Source organism: Orycteropus afer, unplaced genomic scaffold (assembly GCF_000298275.1).
Source record: "Orycteropus afer afer isolate SDZICR_OR568_19922 unplaced genomic scaffold, OryAfe1.0 scaffold00286, whole genome shotgun sequence".
NCBI lineage: Eukaryota > Metazoa > Chordata > Mammalia > Tubulidentata > Orycteropodidae > Orycteropus > Orycteropus afer.
Genome location: NW_006921873.1, coordinates 2,071,635 through 2,092,232, shown reverse-complemented (window position 1 = coordinate 2,092,232; position 20,598 = coordinate 2,071,635). Strand labels below are relative to the sequence as shown.

General features: G+C 37.4%; 1 protein-coding gene across 1 annotated transcript in view; it reads left to right on the top strand.

The window, feature by feature from the left end:
- Positions 1-20,598, top strand: part of TBC1D32 (TBC1 domain family member 32) — a 350,348-nt gene that overhangs the window by 183,502 nt on the left and 146,248 nt on the right. Inside the window, exon 22 of the mRNA XM_042782292.1 lies at positions 9,869-9,957. Coding sequence (XP_042638226.1) covers positions 9,869-9,957 — 89 coding nt within the window. The remainder of the gene's footprint in view (positions 1-9,868; positions 9,958-20,598) is intronic.

Genomic DNA, 20,598 nt, shown 5'->3' with positions numbered 1-20,598 from the left:
TGATTACCCTATATCTATTTCACCATTGCACTTTGGAAGCAAAGTTTCACTAGTCCATAAATGGAGAGGAATTTTACCTAGTCTCATTTGTACTGGATTTATGTTATTCAGGAGATGAGATTTCATACCTATGGTAAAGATTTCCAGGATGTTGGAATAGGGTGAATATATTTTGCACTGGTGAATAATATTAATTTTGGGGAATGGGCATTTTTGGGAAGTGGACTGTTGTATATTAAATTGTGTCTCCAAGAAAGATATGTTGAAGTCCTAATCCCTGTACCTGTGAATGTGATCTTTTTAGGAAATTGGGTCTGTAGGGCCTTTTTTTTTTTTCCATCTAAGCCATAGGGGTAGAGTGTTATGTACTTTTTATTTTAAGTGAAAATATACACAACAAAACGACCTTCCCTTCAGCAGTTTCTAGACATAATGATTAGTTAAGATTGGTTCCATTCTTTACATTGTGTTGACATTCTGTTAATGTGGTTTCACTCACATGGCCTCCAGCCTTCTTGTCTATGCTTTTAAATAGCTGTTGTCCATTTAATTATATATAGATAATTTTTTTAAAAAAGAACACTGTACTCAAAGAGAACAATTTTTACTTTTTGAATTAACTGTTACTTGATTTAAAAGTGATAGCAGGGAAGAGTTTTGATTCAAAGTTTGAAGAGTAACTCCGGGTAAGTCTTGGCGACTACTCCACCCTCAATCGTTAGTCTGGATTCTTTAAGAATTTGAAGATCTATTTCATATTTTTTGTACTTTTTTATTAGGATCTACCTATTGTGCCCCTGATCAGAGTGTTTGGTAGTAGTAGCTGAGTACTATGTAGTTCTTTTTGTCTCAAGGTATAGGAGGCAGTGGTTCATGGAGATAATAAATTCTGTAGTCCAATTTCTTCTCTGGTTCTTGGGTTTCCTTTTTTTTCTTTTGTTCGAGACAAATAGAGACTAATAGTACTATCTTACATGTCTGCTCATAAGCTTTTAAGACACCAAACACTTACCATATTTGTTGTTGTGTGCCGTTGAGTCAGACCTGACTCATAGTGACCCCTCCTTGGGTTGCTGAGGCAGTATCACTAGGGAAATAGATTGCCCAGCCTTCTTTGTGAGGAGTGGCTGGTGAGTTTGAATCGCCATTGTTCTGGTTAGCAGTCAAGTGCCTTAGGCACTATGCTACCAGAGTTCCTACTTACATAGTAGGAGGTAGAATGTAAATTTTAACAACTTTATTATGTCAGTGAAGAGCTCTGGTAGCATAGTGCCTAAGACACTTGACTGCTGACCAGAAGGCTGGTGGTTCAAACCTACCAGCCACTCCTTGGAAGGAAGGTTGGGCAATCTATTTCCGTAGTGATACCGCCTCAGAAACCCAAGGAGGGGTTGCTATTACTCGAGTCCAACTTGACGGCGGCACACAACAACACTATGTCGATTGACTAGATTGTCCCCTAAGACTATGACAATGTGGTTTTTCTCTGAAAATGCTCTAGTTATGTTTACAGGAGGTCACATTACAGTAGAGTGAGTCCTATTACCTTCTGGTGATTTCTTATAAAAGTGGTGAACAGACACAGAGAGACACACATGGGCAAGATGCCACATGAAGATATGTCTACAAGCCAAGGAAGGGCAAGAGACATCTGGATCTACCAGAAGCTGCAAGTGATAAAGATCTTTCCTGTATAGGAGACAGAGTTTGGCCCTCCCCACACCCTGAATTCAGACCCAAGCCTACAGAATTATGAATTTATATAATTTAAATATATTTCCATTCTTTAAAGCCACCCACTCTATGGTATTTTGTTAGGAAGGCTCTAAGAAACTAAGATAGATCCTTTTGGTTATTGGAGAATCTCAATTTGAATTGGTTTAGGGCAAAGAGGACATGAATTGACCTATATAGCCCGCTTTCATGAATAGCAGGGACAGGTGGAAACAGAACTATGAATGTCATTAGGTCCACATCTGTCTGTTTCTCTGTCTCTCTTTCCTTCTTTATCTTTTTATTGCTGTTGTTGCTTATCTTGACTTTATTGAGAACAAATATCATGTAGTGGTTAAGAGTTTGTGTTCTGAAGAAAGATGGCCTACATTTTATTTCTGTTTTTGCCTCTTTTTAGCTGTGCAACCTTGGGCAAGTAAGTTTTCTCTTCTGTTAAAAGACATTCATAACTCAGAGTTGTTGTGAAGATTAAATTAGTTAGATTAAAGGAAATGTAAAAATGCTTAGATTATTCCCTGGCTGTTAATAAATGTTATGTAATAATTTACTATTATTAGTAGTGACATTGTTTTCTTCAGATAGCATTCTTCATAGGGGAGGACAAGACTATTTCACAGTGGTCTTTTCATCTGTCTCCCTAGTGTAAAAAGCCTAAGAAAGGATCTTGTCTAAGTGAGTTTTGTTCATGGGCTACAATCATGTAGAGATGATGAAGTAAAAGAGCTGAACAGAAGATTTCAAAGGGCCCCTCGAGAAGACAAAGTAGAGTATTATAATGAATGTGCAAAGAGTTGGAATTAGAAAAACAAAAAGTAAGAGCACACTGAGCATTTCTCAAGCTGCAAGAAGTGAAGAAAAAGTTTAGGCCACAAGTTGCAATATCGAAGGATTCTGTGGGCAAAATACTGAAAAATGCAGAAGGCATCAAAAGAAGATGGAAGGGAATACAGAGTAACTATACCAAATAGAGTTGGCTGATGTTTAACCATTTCAAGAAGTAGCATATAACCCAGAACTGATGGTATTGAAAGAAGAAGTCCAAGATGCAGTGAAGGGATTGATGGAAAACAAGTCTCCAGAAATTGACAGTATACCCATTAAGGTGTTTCAACAAACAGATGCAGCACTGGAGATACTCACTTGTTCATGCCAAGAAGTTTGAAAGACAGCTACCTGACCAATCTACTGGAAGAAAGCCATATTTGTACCCATTCCAAAGAAAGGTGATCCAACAGAATGTGGAAATTATGGAACAATATCAGGAAAGAACATGGCATCAGGATTGGAGAAAGACTCATAAACCTGTGATATGCAGATGACACAACCTTGCTTGCTGAAAGTAAAGAAGACTGGAAACACTTACCGATAAAAGATCAAAGACTATAGCCTTCAGTGTGAATTACATCTCAGCATAAAGAAAACAAAAATCCTTACAACTGGCCCAATAAGCAACATGTGATAAATGGAGGAAAGATCAAAGGTGTCAAGGATTTCATTTTACTTGGCCCCACAGTCGCAACCCATGGAAACAGCAGTCAAGAACTCTAACAGCATATTATATCGGGCAAATCTGTTGCAAAAGACTCCTTTAAAGTGTCGAACAGCAAAGATGCCAGTTTGAAGGCTAAGGTGTACCTGACCCAAGCCATGGTATTTTCAGTAGTCTCATGTGTATGTGAGAGTTGGATAGTGAATAAGGAAGACTAAAGAAGAATTGGTGCTTTTGAATTGTGGGGTTGGTGAAGAATATTCAATGTACCATGGACTGCTAGAGGAATGAACAAATCTGTCTTGGAGGAAGCACAACTGCAGTGTTCCTCTTAAGCAAGAATAGCCAGACTTCATCTGTCATACTTTAGAGAATGAGATAATGCTTGGTAAAGCGGAGAGACAGTGCAAAAGGGAAGACTCTCAATGAGGTGGATTGACACGGGCTATGACAACGGGCTCAAGCATTCCAGCGATTTTGAGGATGATGCAGGACTGAGGAGTGTATCGTTCTGTTGCTCTGACTATGAGTGAGAACTGACTTGATGGCACCTAGCATTAACAACATGATTGGCAGCCTCTCTTAGCTCTTTTTTAAGAAAAGATGGTCATATAGCAAAAACATGGGTGTTAGGAGGATTATAAGCACAGTGGCACTTAAAATGTTATCTATTTTTACGTAATGGGAGTTCCTGTTGTTTTTCCAGTCTTGGTCTCAATCTGGCCTACTACATTATTGAACATATTTTGAAGATAGACAATTTCCTTCAAAAAGACCAAAAAGTTTCAGACTACTGTTTGTGAGTCTCAGGCCTTACTTGTATTAGCATATCGTTAGGAAGCTATTTCTTGGTTTAGGAAGTTGATTGCCTTATTGACGCGCATTACAGTGCTTAGAGACTAAAGCTCTCCATGTGGCAGGCTTCCCAGGAGTTTCATTTTCTTCCTTAAGTGGTGATCCATCAGTGTAATCCTCTTTGAAGAAGAAATTATTTACCATAACATTTGTTCTCTGGAAATGCATTATCATTGATAGATCACTGCAATCTACTCTTCCATTAGTTTGTTGGTAATTCTCTATCATTTTAATTCTTGTAATATGCAGTGCTGAGACTGAGAAGTTGAACTTTAGCATCACAAGGCATCACTGGATATATAATAGTCTGAGCTTAGTATTATGTCTAGATAACTGCCAATTTTACCTGTATTTTGCACTGTTAATGAAGAAAATTCTATTAATTATCCTTTCAGGAACTGCTAGGCATAGAACCAGTCAGTGGCCTCTCGTCTCAGGGTAATGAAGGTTAGTGATAGGTAACGGATTCTTGATTATTCTGTGAAGTGTAACTATTTTAAAATAATGATGATTCATTTTTCAAAAGTTATAACAATTATGGTAGATTATTGATACCTATCTACTGGAAGGAACTACAATGACTAAAGCCAAAAAATAAACCAAATTTACTGCCGTTGAGTTGAATCCAACTCATAACGACCTCTTCTTGGGTTTCTGAGGCAGTAACTCTATGGGAGTATATTGCCGGTCTTCCTTCTGAGGAGTGTCTGGTGCATTTGAACGGCAGCCTTCTGGTTAGCACTCAAATGCCTTAGGCACTATGCCACCAGAAAAAAGTACTGTACGGCAAAGAGTACTTACTTAATAGTGTCCAAATGCCTGAGTAGTTCAAGGAGAGCTTTTATGACTGTGGCTGAACCATTGTAGCTAAATCCAGACTTATTAGAATGGTGTGATTAGGGAAAAGAGAGAAGGGGGCAGTTAGTCAGCAATATTCAGCTGGGAATATAAATATGAGCTGCTTAACTAGGGTTTTGTTATAATTTTTAGAACAAAGAATGCCCAGCTAAGAAGCAGATAACAGCAGCAGATCATTTTAACATCATTTTTATTTTTCATTGATAGATAATTTAATATTTTTTGTTAACTCTTGTACTTGTCTTGTTTTCACATTTTTGCAAGATACCTATCAATGGTAAATGCATTCCTAAGTGTAAAGTGTAATTTTTTACTAGCTAAGTTTGAATTATCCATTGTTTTCCCCTCTTTACATTAATTTGTTCATATGGTATTTGCATCATCATCCACATGTTGTTGTTAGCTGCCTCATGTGTATATAGTAGAACTTCTCCATGGGGCTCTCAAGGCTGTGACCTCTTGGGAGCAGATCACCAGGCCTATCTTTTGAGGCACCTGTGAGTGGGTTTCAACCACCAGCCTTTCAGCTAGTATTCAAGCACTTAATCATTTGCACCACCCAGGGACTCCTTCATCATATTCACATATTGTTATGTGTCCTTGACTCAGCTCTGACTCATAGTGACTTTTGTATCACAGAACAGAACATTGCCCAGTCCTGCACCATCCTCACAATTGTTGCTATGTTTGAGCTCATTGTTGCAGCCGCTGTGTCAATCCATCTAATTGAGGTCTCCGTTTTTCCACTTACCCTCTACTTCACCAAACATTGCTTTTCTCCAGTAATTGGTCCCTCCTGAAGACATGTCCAAAGTAGGTGAGGTAAAGTCTCACCATCCTTGTTTCTAAGAAGCATCTGGTTATACATCCTTCAGGGCAAATTTGGTTGTTCTTGTAGCAGTCCATGCTATATCCAGTATTCTTTGCCAACAGTATAATTTGAATGTGACAGTTCTTCAGTCTTCATTTTTAATGACCAGCTTTCATATGTACCTGCGAGAGTCATCAAAGTGACATCTTTGGTTTTTAACACTTTAAACAGATTTTCCCAGTGCAATGTGTTGTTTGATTTCTTCATTGTAGCTTATATAGGCATTGATGTTAATCCAAGAAGAATGAAATCCTTTACAACTCCAGTTTCTTCACCAATTATCATGACATTGTTTATCAGTCCACTTGTAAGGATTTTTGTTTTCTTTATGATCAGATCAAATCCATACTGAAAGGTGCAGTCATTTACCTTCATCAGTAAGTGCTTCAAGCTGTATGTCATCTGTGTATCTCAGATTACTAATGAGTCTTCTTCCAGTTCTGATCTCTACTTCTCAGATTATTAGTTCAGCACATAGACTGAATACATAAAGTGAAAGAATACAACCATGCTGAACACATTTTCCAGTTTTAAACCATGCAGTACCCCCTTGTTCTGTTCTAATGACTACCTCTTGATCCATGCAGAGGTTCCACATAAGCACAATTAAGTGTTCTAGAATTTTCATTATAGTAATTGATATAATATTAGTCATCAAGCATTCCATTTCATTTTTGACAAATTCCTGTTTTCTTTGGTTCATACTTCATACTTTCCCTGTTCTAATTATAGCTGTTGCTTCTCATTTAGCATCATGCCACATCAGCAAATGAAGATCCCAATGACTTTACTCCATCCACATCATTAAGGTAGACTTGACTCTGAGGAGACAGCTATTCTCTAGACATTTTGAGTGCCTTCCAACCTGAGTGGCTCATCTTCCAATACTGTATCATACAGTGTTCTATTTTTATTCATACTTTTATTGGCTAGTTTTTGAAACCATATTTCCAGGCCTTTTTCATAGTTTGTTTTAGTCTGAAAGCTCTCTTGAAACCTGCCCCCCATGGGTGACTCTACTTATATCTGAGATACTGGTAGCATAGCTTCCAGTATCATAGCAACATGCAAGCCACCACAGAAAATGTTTCATCTAACAATGTATTACCTAACTTTACTCCCTAGCAAATCCTTCTTCATCTTGCCCTCTTTTGTCACAGAAATATCTTGAATTTAAATTGCCTGGAAGGGTAGCAGTTTTCTCCAGGAAAATGAGCCTAGAGAGAGACAAGTATTTGTGTACAAATAAAATTCTTAGGCTTAGACTGAAAGATATACATAAAGGCAGGTAATTACACAAAGACAGACTTTCAAAATTGTTTAATAGAACTAAATTATCAATATTTGGGACTACTGGTGGCACCTGGGGCATGTTACAAACTTCTGTCTATACTTGCATCAGTGGTTTTTAACCCAGGCTTCATACTGGAACATCTTGGGGAGATGTTCAAGTATATTGATGCTAAAACCCCACCCGTAGGAGCCTAAACAAAAACCAAATGTGCTTTCAGTAAGTCAATTCTGACTTATAGTGACCATCATTGGGTTTATAAGGCTGTAAATCTTTACAGAAGCAGACTCCCCATTTTCCTTCCACGGAGTGGCTGGTAGGTTCAAACCACCGACCTTTGGTTAGCAGCCATATGTCTTAACCACTACACCACCAGAGCTCATTTTGGGGTAGAGCCTAGGTATCTCTTTTGGTTAGCCAGTGCCACTCTGACAGGAATATACCACAAACAGAGATAGCTTAAACAAACAGGAGTTTATTCTCTTACAGTTTTGGAGGCTAGAAGTCTGAGTTCAAAGTGCCAGAGTCTAAAGGCTGGGTGAAAGCCCCTCAACCTTGGCCTTCAGCTCTGCCTCTGCTCCCACCACTCTGAAGCTGAAGGCTTTCTTCACTCAGGCAGCAGCTGGCTGGTGAGGCTGACAAACCCAAGGTCGACAAGTGAAAAGGCTCATAGTGACCCCTCCTTGGGTTTCGGAGGCAGTATCTCTATGGCAGTAGATTGTCCATTCTTCCTCCTGAGGAGTGGCTGGTGGGTTTGAACTGCCAGCCTCCTGGTTAACAGTCAAATGCCTTAGGCACTACACCACCAGAGCTGTTTTTTTACTTCAGTAAAAAGGCACAGTCCCAATATACCAAACCACAATGAAGGCCACTGATTCAAGTCCATTAACAGTTTCAAGATTGGCAGCAACTTGGCAGGCTCCTCGATGACTTGGCTACATGCAGGTTCAGGCATGCCAAAAGCTGCAGGCCATTCCCAAAGCTGCTCCTTATATACTGGAAGCAGACCACATTCCTTAAAGCAGCTACTCAGCGGCTCATAGCAGATCCACCGTGGAGTTTATTGTAAGTCTCATCATGAGAAATAACTACAACCAGCTGCCCAGCCACTCAAAACCAGGCCCAGCCAGGAAGGCACATAACCTTAACTAACACAATGCCTGTATGTTTTTTAAGTTCCCTAGGTGGTTCCATTGTTCAACCATGGTTGAAAACCACTGATTTATATTAACAGAGAATATGTATTAACAAAATCTCAAGAAGTTGCTCTATAAAACATTTTTGGATCCTCTGTAATTGCTTCCCTTTGGTGGATTCCATCTTTGTTTCTCAAAGTAGTCTATACTTTTGGAAATTTTATTAGCACAGTAGCCTCCCCCTTACTCACAGTTTCACTTTCTGCATTCTTATCCATGGTCAATCGTGATCTGAAAAAATTAAATGAAAAATTTCAGAAGTAAACAATTCATAAGTTTTAAATTACAACTGTTCCGAGTAGTGCAATGGAATCTCATTCTGTCTTGCTCAGTCCTGCCTGGGTCGTGAACCATCCCTTTGTCTAGTGTAAGCATGCTTTTTATGCTATGTACCCATTAGTAGCTGTCTTATTTATTAAATCAACTGTGGCAGTATTGCAGTGCTTGTCCTCAAGTAACCTTTATTTTACTTAATAGTTGTCTTATTTATTATTTTTTAGTTTTATTTTTGTTGTTGTTGTTGTTGTTATGTGCCGTCGAGTCAGCCCTGACTCATAGCGACCCCTCCTTGGGTTTCCGAGGCAGTATCACTACGGAAGTAGGATTGCCCAACCTTCCTTCCGAGGAGTGGCTGGTGGGTTTGAACCGCCAGCCTTCTGGTTAGCAGTTAAGTGCCTTAGCCACTATGCTACCAGAGTTTTATTTTTAGTTGTTGTTAATCTTTTACTATGCCTAATTCATAATTTCAACTTTATGATAGGTATGTATGTATAGAAAAATTATAGTGTATGTATAGAGTTCAATACTATCTACAGTTTCAGGCATCCACAGGGTGTTTGGAACATATCAGCACTGAATAAGGAGAACTATAGGAGCTCTGGTGGTGTAATGCCTAAGGCTATTGACTGCTAACCAGAAGCCTGGTGGTTCAAACCCACCAGCCACTCCTTGGAAGGAAGATTGGGCAATCTACTTCTGTAGTGATACCATCTCAGAAACACAAGGAAGGGTTGCTATGAGTCAGATCCAACTCAACGGCATTGAGTTTTGTTTTGGTTACTGTGTCACCTGCTCACACAGTTTCTGAGTGAGGTATATGTTAATAGTTCTCTGCTTTGGCTAAGGATCTCTTGTGGCTCATTGGTTAAGCTCTTGGCTGCTAATGGCTGCTAACCAAAAGGTCAGTGGTTTGAACCCACTAGTTTCACTCCAGAGGAGAAGATACCTGGCAATCTGCTTCCATAAAGATTACAGCCTAGGAAATACAATAGGGCAGTTCTACCCTGTCCTTGTAGGGCCGCTATGAGTCAGGATTGCCTCAGCAGGACATAGCTGCCACCATTGCTTTGACTGAACATTAGATTAGTTCAGGAATTTTTACAAATCCTAATGCCCAGTCCAATTAATTCTGTTTTCTTGGGTAGAACTGAGGCATCCGTTTTTTTTTAAGCTTGCTAAGTAATTCCATATCATGGCAAGTTTTATTATCACTAATCTAAATAAATATTTATTAGTTAGATTTTTTTTAGTTGTTTGGTAAAGTACATTCTCACTCTTAAGTTTTTCTTTTTCAGGATATTATTGATAGACTTATAATTTTGAATACTGAAGCTAAGATTCGTTCTTTATTTAATTATGAACAATCACATATCTTTGGACTAAGGTAAGATACTAAATTTTACTTCAGATATTGTATTTTCTGTGTTTCAAATTATTTTATATATATTTTTATGAGTTAAAATTATGTAAAATAAGCTAATTTTTAAAGCAAACTTAAAGGTAAATTTGTCTCCTAACGTTATAGACAAAGAAAATTATAACCATTAGATGTTTGTACCATGGTCTTTGTCTTCATTTATGTGCTGTATTATTATAATAAAAATACATTATTTCTCAGTATCATAGAGACATTTTGGGCAAACTGTTTCATTTAGCTCACTTTGAAGTGGGGCTTTCTAGCATTGGTACTTGATTAGAATCTTGCTGTAATACAATCTTCAAAAAACACCTGGAAAATGGATGAGTCATCTCTTCTTGGCCCAAATTTTGCCTTTGATATTATTCATTAATCTTCAACTTTAGTCTTCCTGAGATTTATATCTTTCTGGTTAGGTTTATGGTCCATGACATTTTATTTAACATATTCAAATGGAAAAGAAAATAGAGATGTTTGGATTATAGACTTGCAAAATTTTTAATCTTTTGGTCATTTTGTAGACATATAACTTCCTTCCCCTACCTATGAATTATTACTGTTAAAAGCAGCTGACTTAAAGTATTTTCAGTTTTATTGGTTCATGATTTTTTCCCTCCATCTGCTAACAAACCTTGGTGGTACAGTGGCTAGGCACTTGGAACCCACCAGCGCCTCTGTGGGGCAAAGATCTGGTAAAGATTATAGACTAGGAAAACCCTTTGGGGAAGTTCTACTCTGTCTTTTACAGGGTCGCTATGAGTCAGAATTGACTCAACAGGAAACAGTAACAACAATGGCTAACAGTAATTTTTTCAGTCAGGAAGTGCTCAGTGAGGATTTTCTAGTTAGTTAAGGATGAAGCAATTACTTTTCTAAACTTGGAATTCTCTGATGTTCATATATTCTACAGATCTTACACTTTTTTTTTTTTTTTTTTAACATTCATTAATAGCTAAGCTTCATCTTTGGGTTTTCTACTTCAAAAAAAAGTGTTAAAAACCTGCAACTGTTCTATCATTTTGCCTGATATGCCCTTTATCTGAAAATGTATTTTCACATTATGTTTTAACTTTCAGTATAGCATCAGGTATATCACATAGCCAGCAGCTATGGGAAATACTATGAAATGTCATTTGATAGAACTTCCTTTTGCATAGCAAGTATGTTTCTGCGTTTTATAGTTATGAAATATAAAATTTGGCATATAGATGTATTGAGTGAACGTCCTTTTTTCTGTATATTTCTTTTAAAGAATAATAATTTTCTCTAATGCTTTTTTGTAAAAAAATTAACAATAGGATCTTACTAAATTATGTAAAAAGCAATTTAAGTGAAATGTTTCTGAGAATAAATTTTTAAAATTTGCATAATGCCTATTTTCTTATAACATCCAAATGGAGTCACTCTATCTTAGGGGGTCTAGGAAATTTTTGATATAATAGAGGCAGTACAGTATAGTGGCTAAAAGTATGGACTCTAGGGTCAGATTACCTGCTGTTTACTAGATACATGAGTTGGTACCTCAGTTAGTTATTTGTAAAATGGGGCATAATCATAGTATTTCCCTCATAGAGTTATTGTCAGATTTTATATTAAATATTAAATGGGTTTAAAATGGTGTCTGGCACAAGCAAGCAGCATAATAGACGACAGCTGGTGGGGGTGGGAGTGGGAGTGGTTTAAGTGCTTCTTTATCTACTGGCTGTGCAGTGTTTTTGTGTTTTATTACAAAATATGTTGGGTTTCATTTTTCATTATCTCAGTAGTCTGCCACGCACATTCCAATACTTTGCTACATTTACAACTTCACTATTCAAACAAAGAAAGTGATAAAACTGCTTTCTGAGGAAAACTTTGTATTTTAACTTTATATACATGTTACAAAAAAAAAGTACTTTATTGGGTTTTCTTTAAAGGTATATTTTATTGTTTCTTCAGTAGAAATTTATACAGAATATTAGGTTCCCATTTGAAAATTTCTACACAAGTTGTTCAGGAGCTCTGGTAGCATAGTGCCTAAGGCACTTGACTGCTAACCAGAAGGCTGGCAGTTCAAACCCACCAACCACTCCTCAGAAGGACGGTTAGGCAATCTACTTCCGAAGAGATACTGCCTCAGAAACCCAAGGAGGGGTCGCTATGAGTCGGGGCCGACTCGATGATGGCACGTAACAACAACAACAACACAAGTTGTTCAGTGGCATTAGTTACATTTTTCATGATGTGTCAACGTTCTCATTAATTGCGTTCTGGTAGTTACATTGCATTTTGAAGTTCATTTTCATAATGATCTTTAATTTAGTTATATTTTTAACTGTACATATAAGGTTAGATAATTTACTTTCAATTTTCTATTAATTTCAGTATTGTGATCCATTGTTGATAATTTAAATAAGAGCTCTGTAATATATAAATCTTGTGTTTCTAAGTGATTTGAATTTTTACTTGTATTTTTCTTTTCTGCTTCCTGTGTTTTTATTAATTTCTATTTATACCTTCATTGTACCATTTCTTCAGTTATTCATCTCATTTACTTATCTTTCTTCTGAGTTTATCCTATTTCATGCCATTTATTTGAGTTTTTCCTTTACCTCAAATATCTCGAAATAGCATTAAAGTTTGATATAACTTCTTTAGGTTTGACACAACACTTAGATGAGGTTTAATTAAATGTGAATTTTCACTTTTCAACAGCATCACCTTCTATTTAAATTTCTGAATTTTTTATTTGCCAAAATCATCATACAGATCTTAACATTATAAGTGATTAAGAAAGTTGTTCATCCAATTAGCCCTTCTTCTGTTGTTTTTCTCCTTTTCTGCTGGGTTATTTCTATCACATTTGCCTTCATATGTGCCATATTCTAATGAAACAAAAAATAATACACAAAAGAATTTCTCTTGGTCTCACGTCTTCTGCAGCCACTGTCCTATTTCTTTACTTCTCACCATAGTGAACTTGCTTAATATAAGCTGTACTTGTTCACCCCATTTACTTGTCAACTCACTTTGATTCGACTTTCATTCTACCACTCTGTTAAAACTGTTCATGTACTCATCCCAAAGTCCTGATAATATCCGTGCTGATAAATCTCTAGTGGACTCTTCTCTTTTTAATCCTTCTCTTACCATAATTATCAGTATCATTTGATATCATAGATCATTCCCTTCTGCGCAAAAAATTACCTTTGCTTCTGTTATACAGAGAAAACCAATGATATTGAATGATGATAGAATTTGTTACCCATGAAATATGTAGTTTTCACATTGAAGTACAATGTCTTAGGAAAGATTATAACATTCTTCTATAATCTAACAATTGTTGAGAAAATCTGAAATGGCTGAGGCTTGAGCAGGATCAGAAGTTTCCAGACGACTGTTCTGGTCAATCAGCATGGCACAGCTCATCATAAATGCTCAATAAATGCTAACTAAATATGTAAAATAGAGAAGAATAAATAAAAATGATAAATCCAATTCTGTAATACTATATAAAAAGTACTAGATATCTTATTTTAGTACACGGATAAGCTCAGATTTGCTTAATCTCCCTCTGTGACACACACACGTGTGTGTGTGTGTATAAAATATATATATTTTAAGTACCGTAGGTGATTCCACTATTCAACCATGGTTGAAAACCACTGATTTATGTTAACAGAGAATATATATTTAGAAAATGTCCAACAGTTGCTATGTAAAACATTTCCAGATTGTCTATAATTGCTTCACCTTTGTGTGTTCCATCTTTGTTTTTCAGAGTGGTTTACATTTTTGAAACTTTTGTCGGTACAGTAGTCTCATTTATCTGCGGTTTCACTTTCTACAGCTTCAGTTACCCATGATCAACTATAGTCTGAGAATGTTAAATATAAAATTTCAGAAATAAATAATTCAGAAGTTTTTCATTGCTCGCCATTCTGTGTAGTGTGTTGAAATCTCATGCTGTCCTGCTCTGACCTGCCCAGGTCATGAATTATGCTTTTATCTAGCTATCTATACTGTATGTACCACCCACCGTTAATCACTTAGTAGTTGTCTCAGTTGCCAGATCAACTGTTGCAGTATCACAGTGCTTATGTTCAGGTACCCATTATTTACTTAACAGTTGTTCCATTTATTATTATTATTTATTGTTGTTAGGCTCTCACTGTGCCTAATTTATAAGTTAAACTTTATGACAGATATGTATGTTTAAGAAAAAACATAGAATATATTGGGTTTGGTGCTATCTCCGGTTTCACACATCCACTGGTGGTCTTGGAGTGTATCCCCTGTGGATAAGGGGGACTCCTGTGGCTGCAGTTTTTCCTCCTTTGCATCCTGTAAACAGTCTCTAAATGTTGAAATACTCAGGACTTAGCCCTGAGCCCACATTTTCTGTACACTTTGCCCTGGTTGATACCATTCACCCCTTGCCTTTAAATACCATCTATAGTCCATTGTACCATAACAAATTACCATAACATTATGAATAATGTGAACTCTAGCACATTTAGTAGTGCTCATGCAGATCCTATACATGGATCAGTAGGCAGTCATTTGAACAGAATGAGGGCTTATTTCAGGGTTCCCTAATGGAAAAAGTGCATGTCAGGGTTGGATTCTTCCACTTAATTTATTTAGTCTGTATGCTGAACAAATAATATGAGAAAATGGACTATATAAAGAACATGGCATCAGCTTTGGAGGAAAACTCATGAACAGCCTGCAAAATGCAAATTATACAGTTGCCAATAATGAAGACAACTTGAAGCCTTTACTGATGAAGGTAAAACTGCATCCTTCAGTATTGATTACAACTGAATGGGAAGAAAACAAAAATCCTCTCAAATGGACTGATAAAAAAAATCTGATAAATGGAGAAAATAATGAAATGAAAGATTTCATTCTGCTTGGATCAAAAATCAATTTCCAGGGAAGCAGCAGTTGAAAAATGTAGTACAGTTAAATGATGTAATGCATTGGACAAATCTTCAGCAGAAGACTGTTTTAAAGTTGTAAAAAAGCAAAGATGTCACTATATGACTAAGATGCACCTGATATAAGCCATGGTCTCTTCATTTGCCTCATGTGCATGAGAAAGTGGCAAAATACAAGAGGAAGACCGAGAAGCATTGATGTATTTGAATTATGTTGATGGTGAAGAATATTAGATATGCTGTGGACTGCTAAAAGAATAAACAGATCTGTGTTAGAAGAAATACAACCAAGAGTGCTTTTCAGAGTGGTTTACATTTTTGAAACTTTTGTCAGTACAGTAGTCCCATCTTATCTGTGGTTTTACTTTCCATAGTTTCAGTTACCCACAATCAACTATATGCTAAATATAAATGCTAAATATAAAATTTCAGAAATAAATAATTCATACAATACTATATAAAAAGTACTAGATATCTTATTTTAGTACACAGAGAAGCTCAGATTTGCTTAATCTCCCTCTGTGACACACACACACACGTGTGTGTGTGTGTGTATAATATTTTAAGTACCCTAGGTGATTGCATTGTTCAACCATGGTTGAAAACCACTGGTAGAAGTGAGGATGGTGAGACTCTGGCTCACTTATTTTGATCATTGTCAGGAGACATCAGTTGCTGAAAAAGAACATCATGTTTGGTAAAGTTGAAGGTCAGTGAAAAGAAGGGAAACTCTCAATGAGCTAGATTGACATAATAGCTGCACAGTGGATTCAAAAATACTAATGACCATGAAGATGGTGGTGGTTAAGTTTGTGTGTCCGCTTGGCTGGGCCTGGTTGAGTGGCTGGGCAGCTGGTGGTAGTTATTCCCCATGATGAGACTGGAATAAACTCCATGGTGGGATCTACCACAAGCAGCTGAGTAGCTGCCTTAGGGATGTGGTCTGCTTCCTGAATATAAGCAGAAGTCTTGGGGAATGGTCTCTAGTTTGTGGCACGATTGGACCCTGCATGTAGCCGTGTCTTTTTTCAGCAGCCTGCCATGCTCTGCCGACCTTGGGACTTAAAATTGACTTAAGTCAATGGCCTGCTGTGTAGTAACATTGGGACTGTGTCTTTTTACTTGTCAACCTTGAGGTTTCTAAGCCTCAGCAGACAGCAGCTGTCTGAGTGAAGAAAGGCCTCTAGCTCCAGTAGGCTGGGAGCAGGAGGCAGAGCTGGACCCCAAGGTTGAGGGGCTTTCACCCAGCCCCTAGACCCTGGCATTTTAAACTTGGGCTTAAAGCCTCCAAATTGTAAGAATAAACTCCTGTTTGTTAAGGCCATCCCATTTGTGGTGTATTTCTGTCAGAGTGGCACTAGGTAATCAGAACAAAGGTGGTGCAAGATGGGGCACTGTTTTCTTCTTACGGGGAAGGTTGTCATGAGTTGGAGCCAACTTGACAGAAACTAACAAGAGTATATGTCAGTGGGTATTAACATTTAGATGTTATTTGTAGCTTAAATTTCTCTTAGCTACTAGATTCATATATCTAACTGCCTGATATCTTGATTCATACATAACTCAGGTATCACAAACACATATCTAAAACTGAACTCTTGCATCTTCCACACCTTCTTCCACAAAAATAAAACACATGAATCTTTCCAGTCTCATTAAGTGACCCAATCATCTATTCAATTGCTTAATCCTGCGAGTCATCATAAATTTCATTTTTTAAAAAAAAGACATTTTATCTTTAACATGAAGATATTAACCAATGCAAAAATTACATATAATAACTTAAGTGAAATTCCTTCTGATTTAGAAAATGCCATTATTAACATTGTAGAAAATCATTCTACACATCTTTATTTTTGCATATATATGATAAGGAGTATAGATACATATAAAGTAATTCTTTTATAAAAATAATTTTATAGGATACAAAAAGAAACCCTAGTGAGACTGAAGGAATTGTTGAATTTCAAATAAGTATTTATTTCTTTAACCCAAAAAGAACCCATTGCTTTTGAGTCAGTTCCAACTTACAGCAACCCTATAGGGCAGAGTAAAACTGCCCCCATAGAGTTTCTAAGGCTGCAAATATTTACAGAAGAATATTGCCTCATCTTTCTCCCATGGAGCAACTGGTGGATTCAAACAGTGTACTTTTGGTTAACAGCCAAGCAACACTTTAACCACTGTATTACCAAGCTGCCTTTTCTTCACTCTAGTAGGAGTTATTACTTGCCCAGATATTCTTCCAAGTTAAAGAAGAAAAGATTATATAAAGCAGTTCAGCAGGTTGGAACATTATGTTTCATTTTTAGACAGTATTGATATTCTACTATGGGGATATTAATGGTTTTATTGGCCTCCCTGTTTCCCCTGTCCCCACCTATGTTAGAAGAATTGCCCCCTCCCTTGCCTGTTTTCTAACCTTCATGAGTCACAGACTATATTTTCCTCCCTGTACAGGAGGGAGGTTACACAAATCTGGGTCTAACCTAAAAACCTCTTTAAAATTTAAAGAGCAAAGATGTCACTTTGAAGATGAAGGTACACCGGACCCAAGTCTTGGTATTTTCGGTTGGCCTATTATGCCTGTGCAAGGAGCTCTGGTGGCATAGTGCCTAAGGCATTTGACTGCTAACCAGAAGGCTGGAGGTTCAAACCCACCAGCCACTTCTTGGAAGGAGGATTGGGCAATCTACTTCCATCGAGATACTGCCTCGGAAACCCGAGGAGGGGTGGCTATGAGTTGAACCGACTTGACGGCAGTGAGTTTTGTTTTTTTTTTTTCTTAATATGCATTGAAAGCTGGGTAATGAATAAGAAAGGCTGAAGAATTGATACATTTGAGTTTTGTTGGTGAAGAATATTGAAAACACCATGGACTTCCAGAAGAACAAACCAATCTGTCTTGGAAGAGGCATGGCTGGAATGCTTCTTAGAGGCAAGAATGGGCAGACTTCGTCTGTCATTCTTAGGGCATGTTGTCAGAAGGAACTGTTCCCAGAGAAGGTTATCATGCTTGGTAAAGTAGAGGGTCAGTGAAAAAAGGGAAGCCCCTCAATAAGAGGGATTGACACAATAGCTGCGACGATGGGCTAAAGCATAGCAAGGGTTGTTAGGATGGTACAGGAGGAAGTGGTGTTTTGTTCAGTTGTGCACAGGACTGCTATGGGTCAGAACTGACTTCACGGCACCTACCAACAAGAACACTTTTTATATAAGATTGCAGAGTAAGATTTATTATTTTTTTATTTACTCTTCTCTTATATATACGTACTGAAAGTGAAGAAGACTGGAAACACATACTAATGCAGATCAAAGACTACAGCCTTCAGTATGGATTACACCTCACCATAAAGAAAACAAAAATTCTCATAACTGGACAAATAAGCCACGTCATAACAAATGGAGAAAAGACTGAAGTTGTCGAGGATTTCATTTTACTTGGATCTACAATCAATGTCCGTGGAAGCAGCAGTCAAGGAACCAAATGATATATTGCATTGGGCAAGTGTACTGCAAAAGAAATCTTTAAAGTGTTAAAGAGCAAAGATGTCAATTTGAAGACTAAAGTGTGCCTGACTCAAGCTGTTTTCTTTTCAGTAGCTCTCATGTGAGAGCTGGACAATGAATAAGGAAGACTGAAGAAAAATTGATGCATTTGAATTATGATACTGGTGAAGAATAATGGATATACCATGAACTACCAGAAAAACAGACAAATCTGTTTTGGAAGAGGTACAGTTGGAATGCTCCTTAAAAGTGAGAATGGCCGGACTTCATCTCTTGTCCTTTGGTTATGTTATCAGAGGGACCAGTTCCTGAAGAGGGGTGGCATGCTTAGTAAAGTAGAGGGTCAGTGAAAAAGGGGAATAACCTCAATGAGATGGCTTGACACAGTGGTTCCAGCGATGGGCTCAAGCACAGCAACTGATTGTGAGGATGGTGAGGACCAAGCAGGGTTTTGTTTTGTTGTGCATAGGGTTGCTGTGAGTAGAAACTGACTCAGTGACATCTAATGTTTTATATATTCAGCCAGTACTTATTGAACACCTCTTTTAAGCTGTGCCCTGTCAGTTGACTAAAACAGTTGTAGGGAAACTTTTTGATCCTGCACAAGGGTTAGCAATTTAAGATTTTCTCAACTATCTTCAGGTTCTATAATAACGTTAAATTCTTCCCTACATTTTACTTCAATATGAAAACTACATTATCTCATGGGGAAAAAATATTATCATTCAATATTAATAAATTTCTTCATATCAAACTATGAGTTGTTTTAGTTACAGTATGTAAAATTGCTTAGTTTTGATGACTTAAATCTTATGTAGTGATTTGCAATTAAATAGACACATTAAAATTTAATGTGATTAACTAAATGTTAATATGTTGTTGTTGTTATGTGCCGTCGAGTCGGCCCCGACTCATAGCGACCCCTCCTTGGGTTTCCGAGGCAGTATCACTACGGAAGTAGGATTGCCCAACCTTCCTTCCGAGGAGTGGCTGGTGGGTTTGAACCGCCAGCCTTCTGGTTAGCAGGCAAGTGTCTTAGCCACTATGCTACCAGAGCTCCCCAACAGATATCTTCTTTGTTTCATTTGAAACTATAATGTGGCTTATTATTATTAATTCTCTTCAAAACAGAACTCAGAAATCTATACAGAATAGCCTTCACAATTAATCACTTACTGGTATAGTTATTTTACATTTACCAATGGACAGTAAATTATATATATATAAAATTGTATGCATAATTACTCGTAATTAACATAAACCAAAAAAATTAAGCTCACTGCCATTGAGTCATTTCCAACTCATAGCGACCCCCTTTAGGTTTCCGAGGCAGTAAATCTTTACGGAAGTAGATTGCCCAGTCTTCTTCTGCAGAGTGACTGGTGGGTTTGAACCGCCAGCATTCTGGCTAGCAGTCAAATGCCTTAGGCACTGTGCTACCAGAGCCCCATAGTTAGTATAATTAGCTTCAGTGTAAAAGTCTGATTTTTAAGATGACTTTAAGAAAAAAGTAAAAATATACATGTTTAAAAAACAATAAAATTAGAAACAGCCTGATTATTTAAAAAAGTAACAAGCATAAATAAATGTTAATATTCAATAAGTTTCTACTCATAGCAATCCCTCCTTGGGTTTCTGAGGCGGTATCTCTATGGAAATAGATTGCCCACTCTTTCTTCCAGGAACGACTGGTGGGTTTGAACAGCCAGCCTTCTGGTTAGCAGTCAAATGCCTTAGGCACTACGCCACCAGAGCTCTGCTTCCTATCTCTTCCTGTGATCTGAACAGTAACTAGACTTAATATGAGTAACTTCGTTCAATTTACCCTGACTCTTGCAATTGAGTTAATTCACCTTTCTGTGAGTCGAGACTACCTCGACAGCAATGAGTTTGGTTTTGGTTTTATAGGACAGAGTAGAACGGCCCCATGGAGTTTCCCTGTCTGTGCTTTTTACAAAAGCATACTGTTACATCTGTCTCACATGGAGCAGCTGGTGGGTTCAAACTGCCGACCTTTTGGTTAGCATTAGTAATAACAATTTTAAGATTATTGCTTACATTCTTTTTTTAATATGGGGAATTAGAATATAATCTGACTAGAAAATTATCCATGAGCTCTGGTCGCCTAGTGCCTAAGGCACTTGACTGCTAACCAGAAGGCTGGTGGTTCAAACCC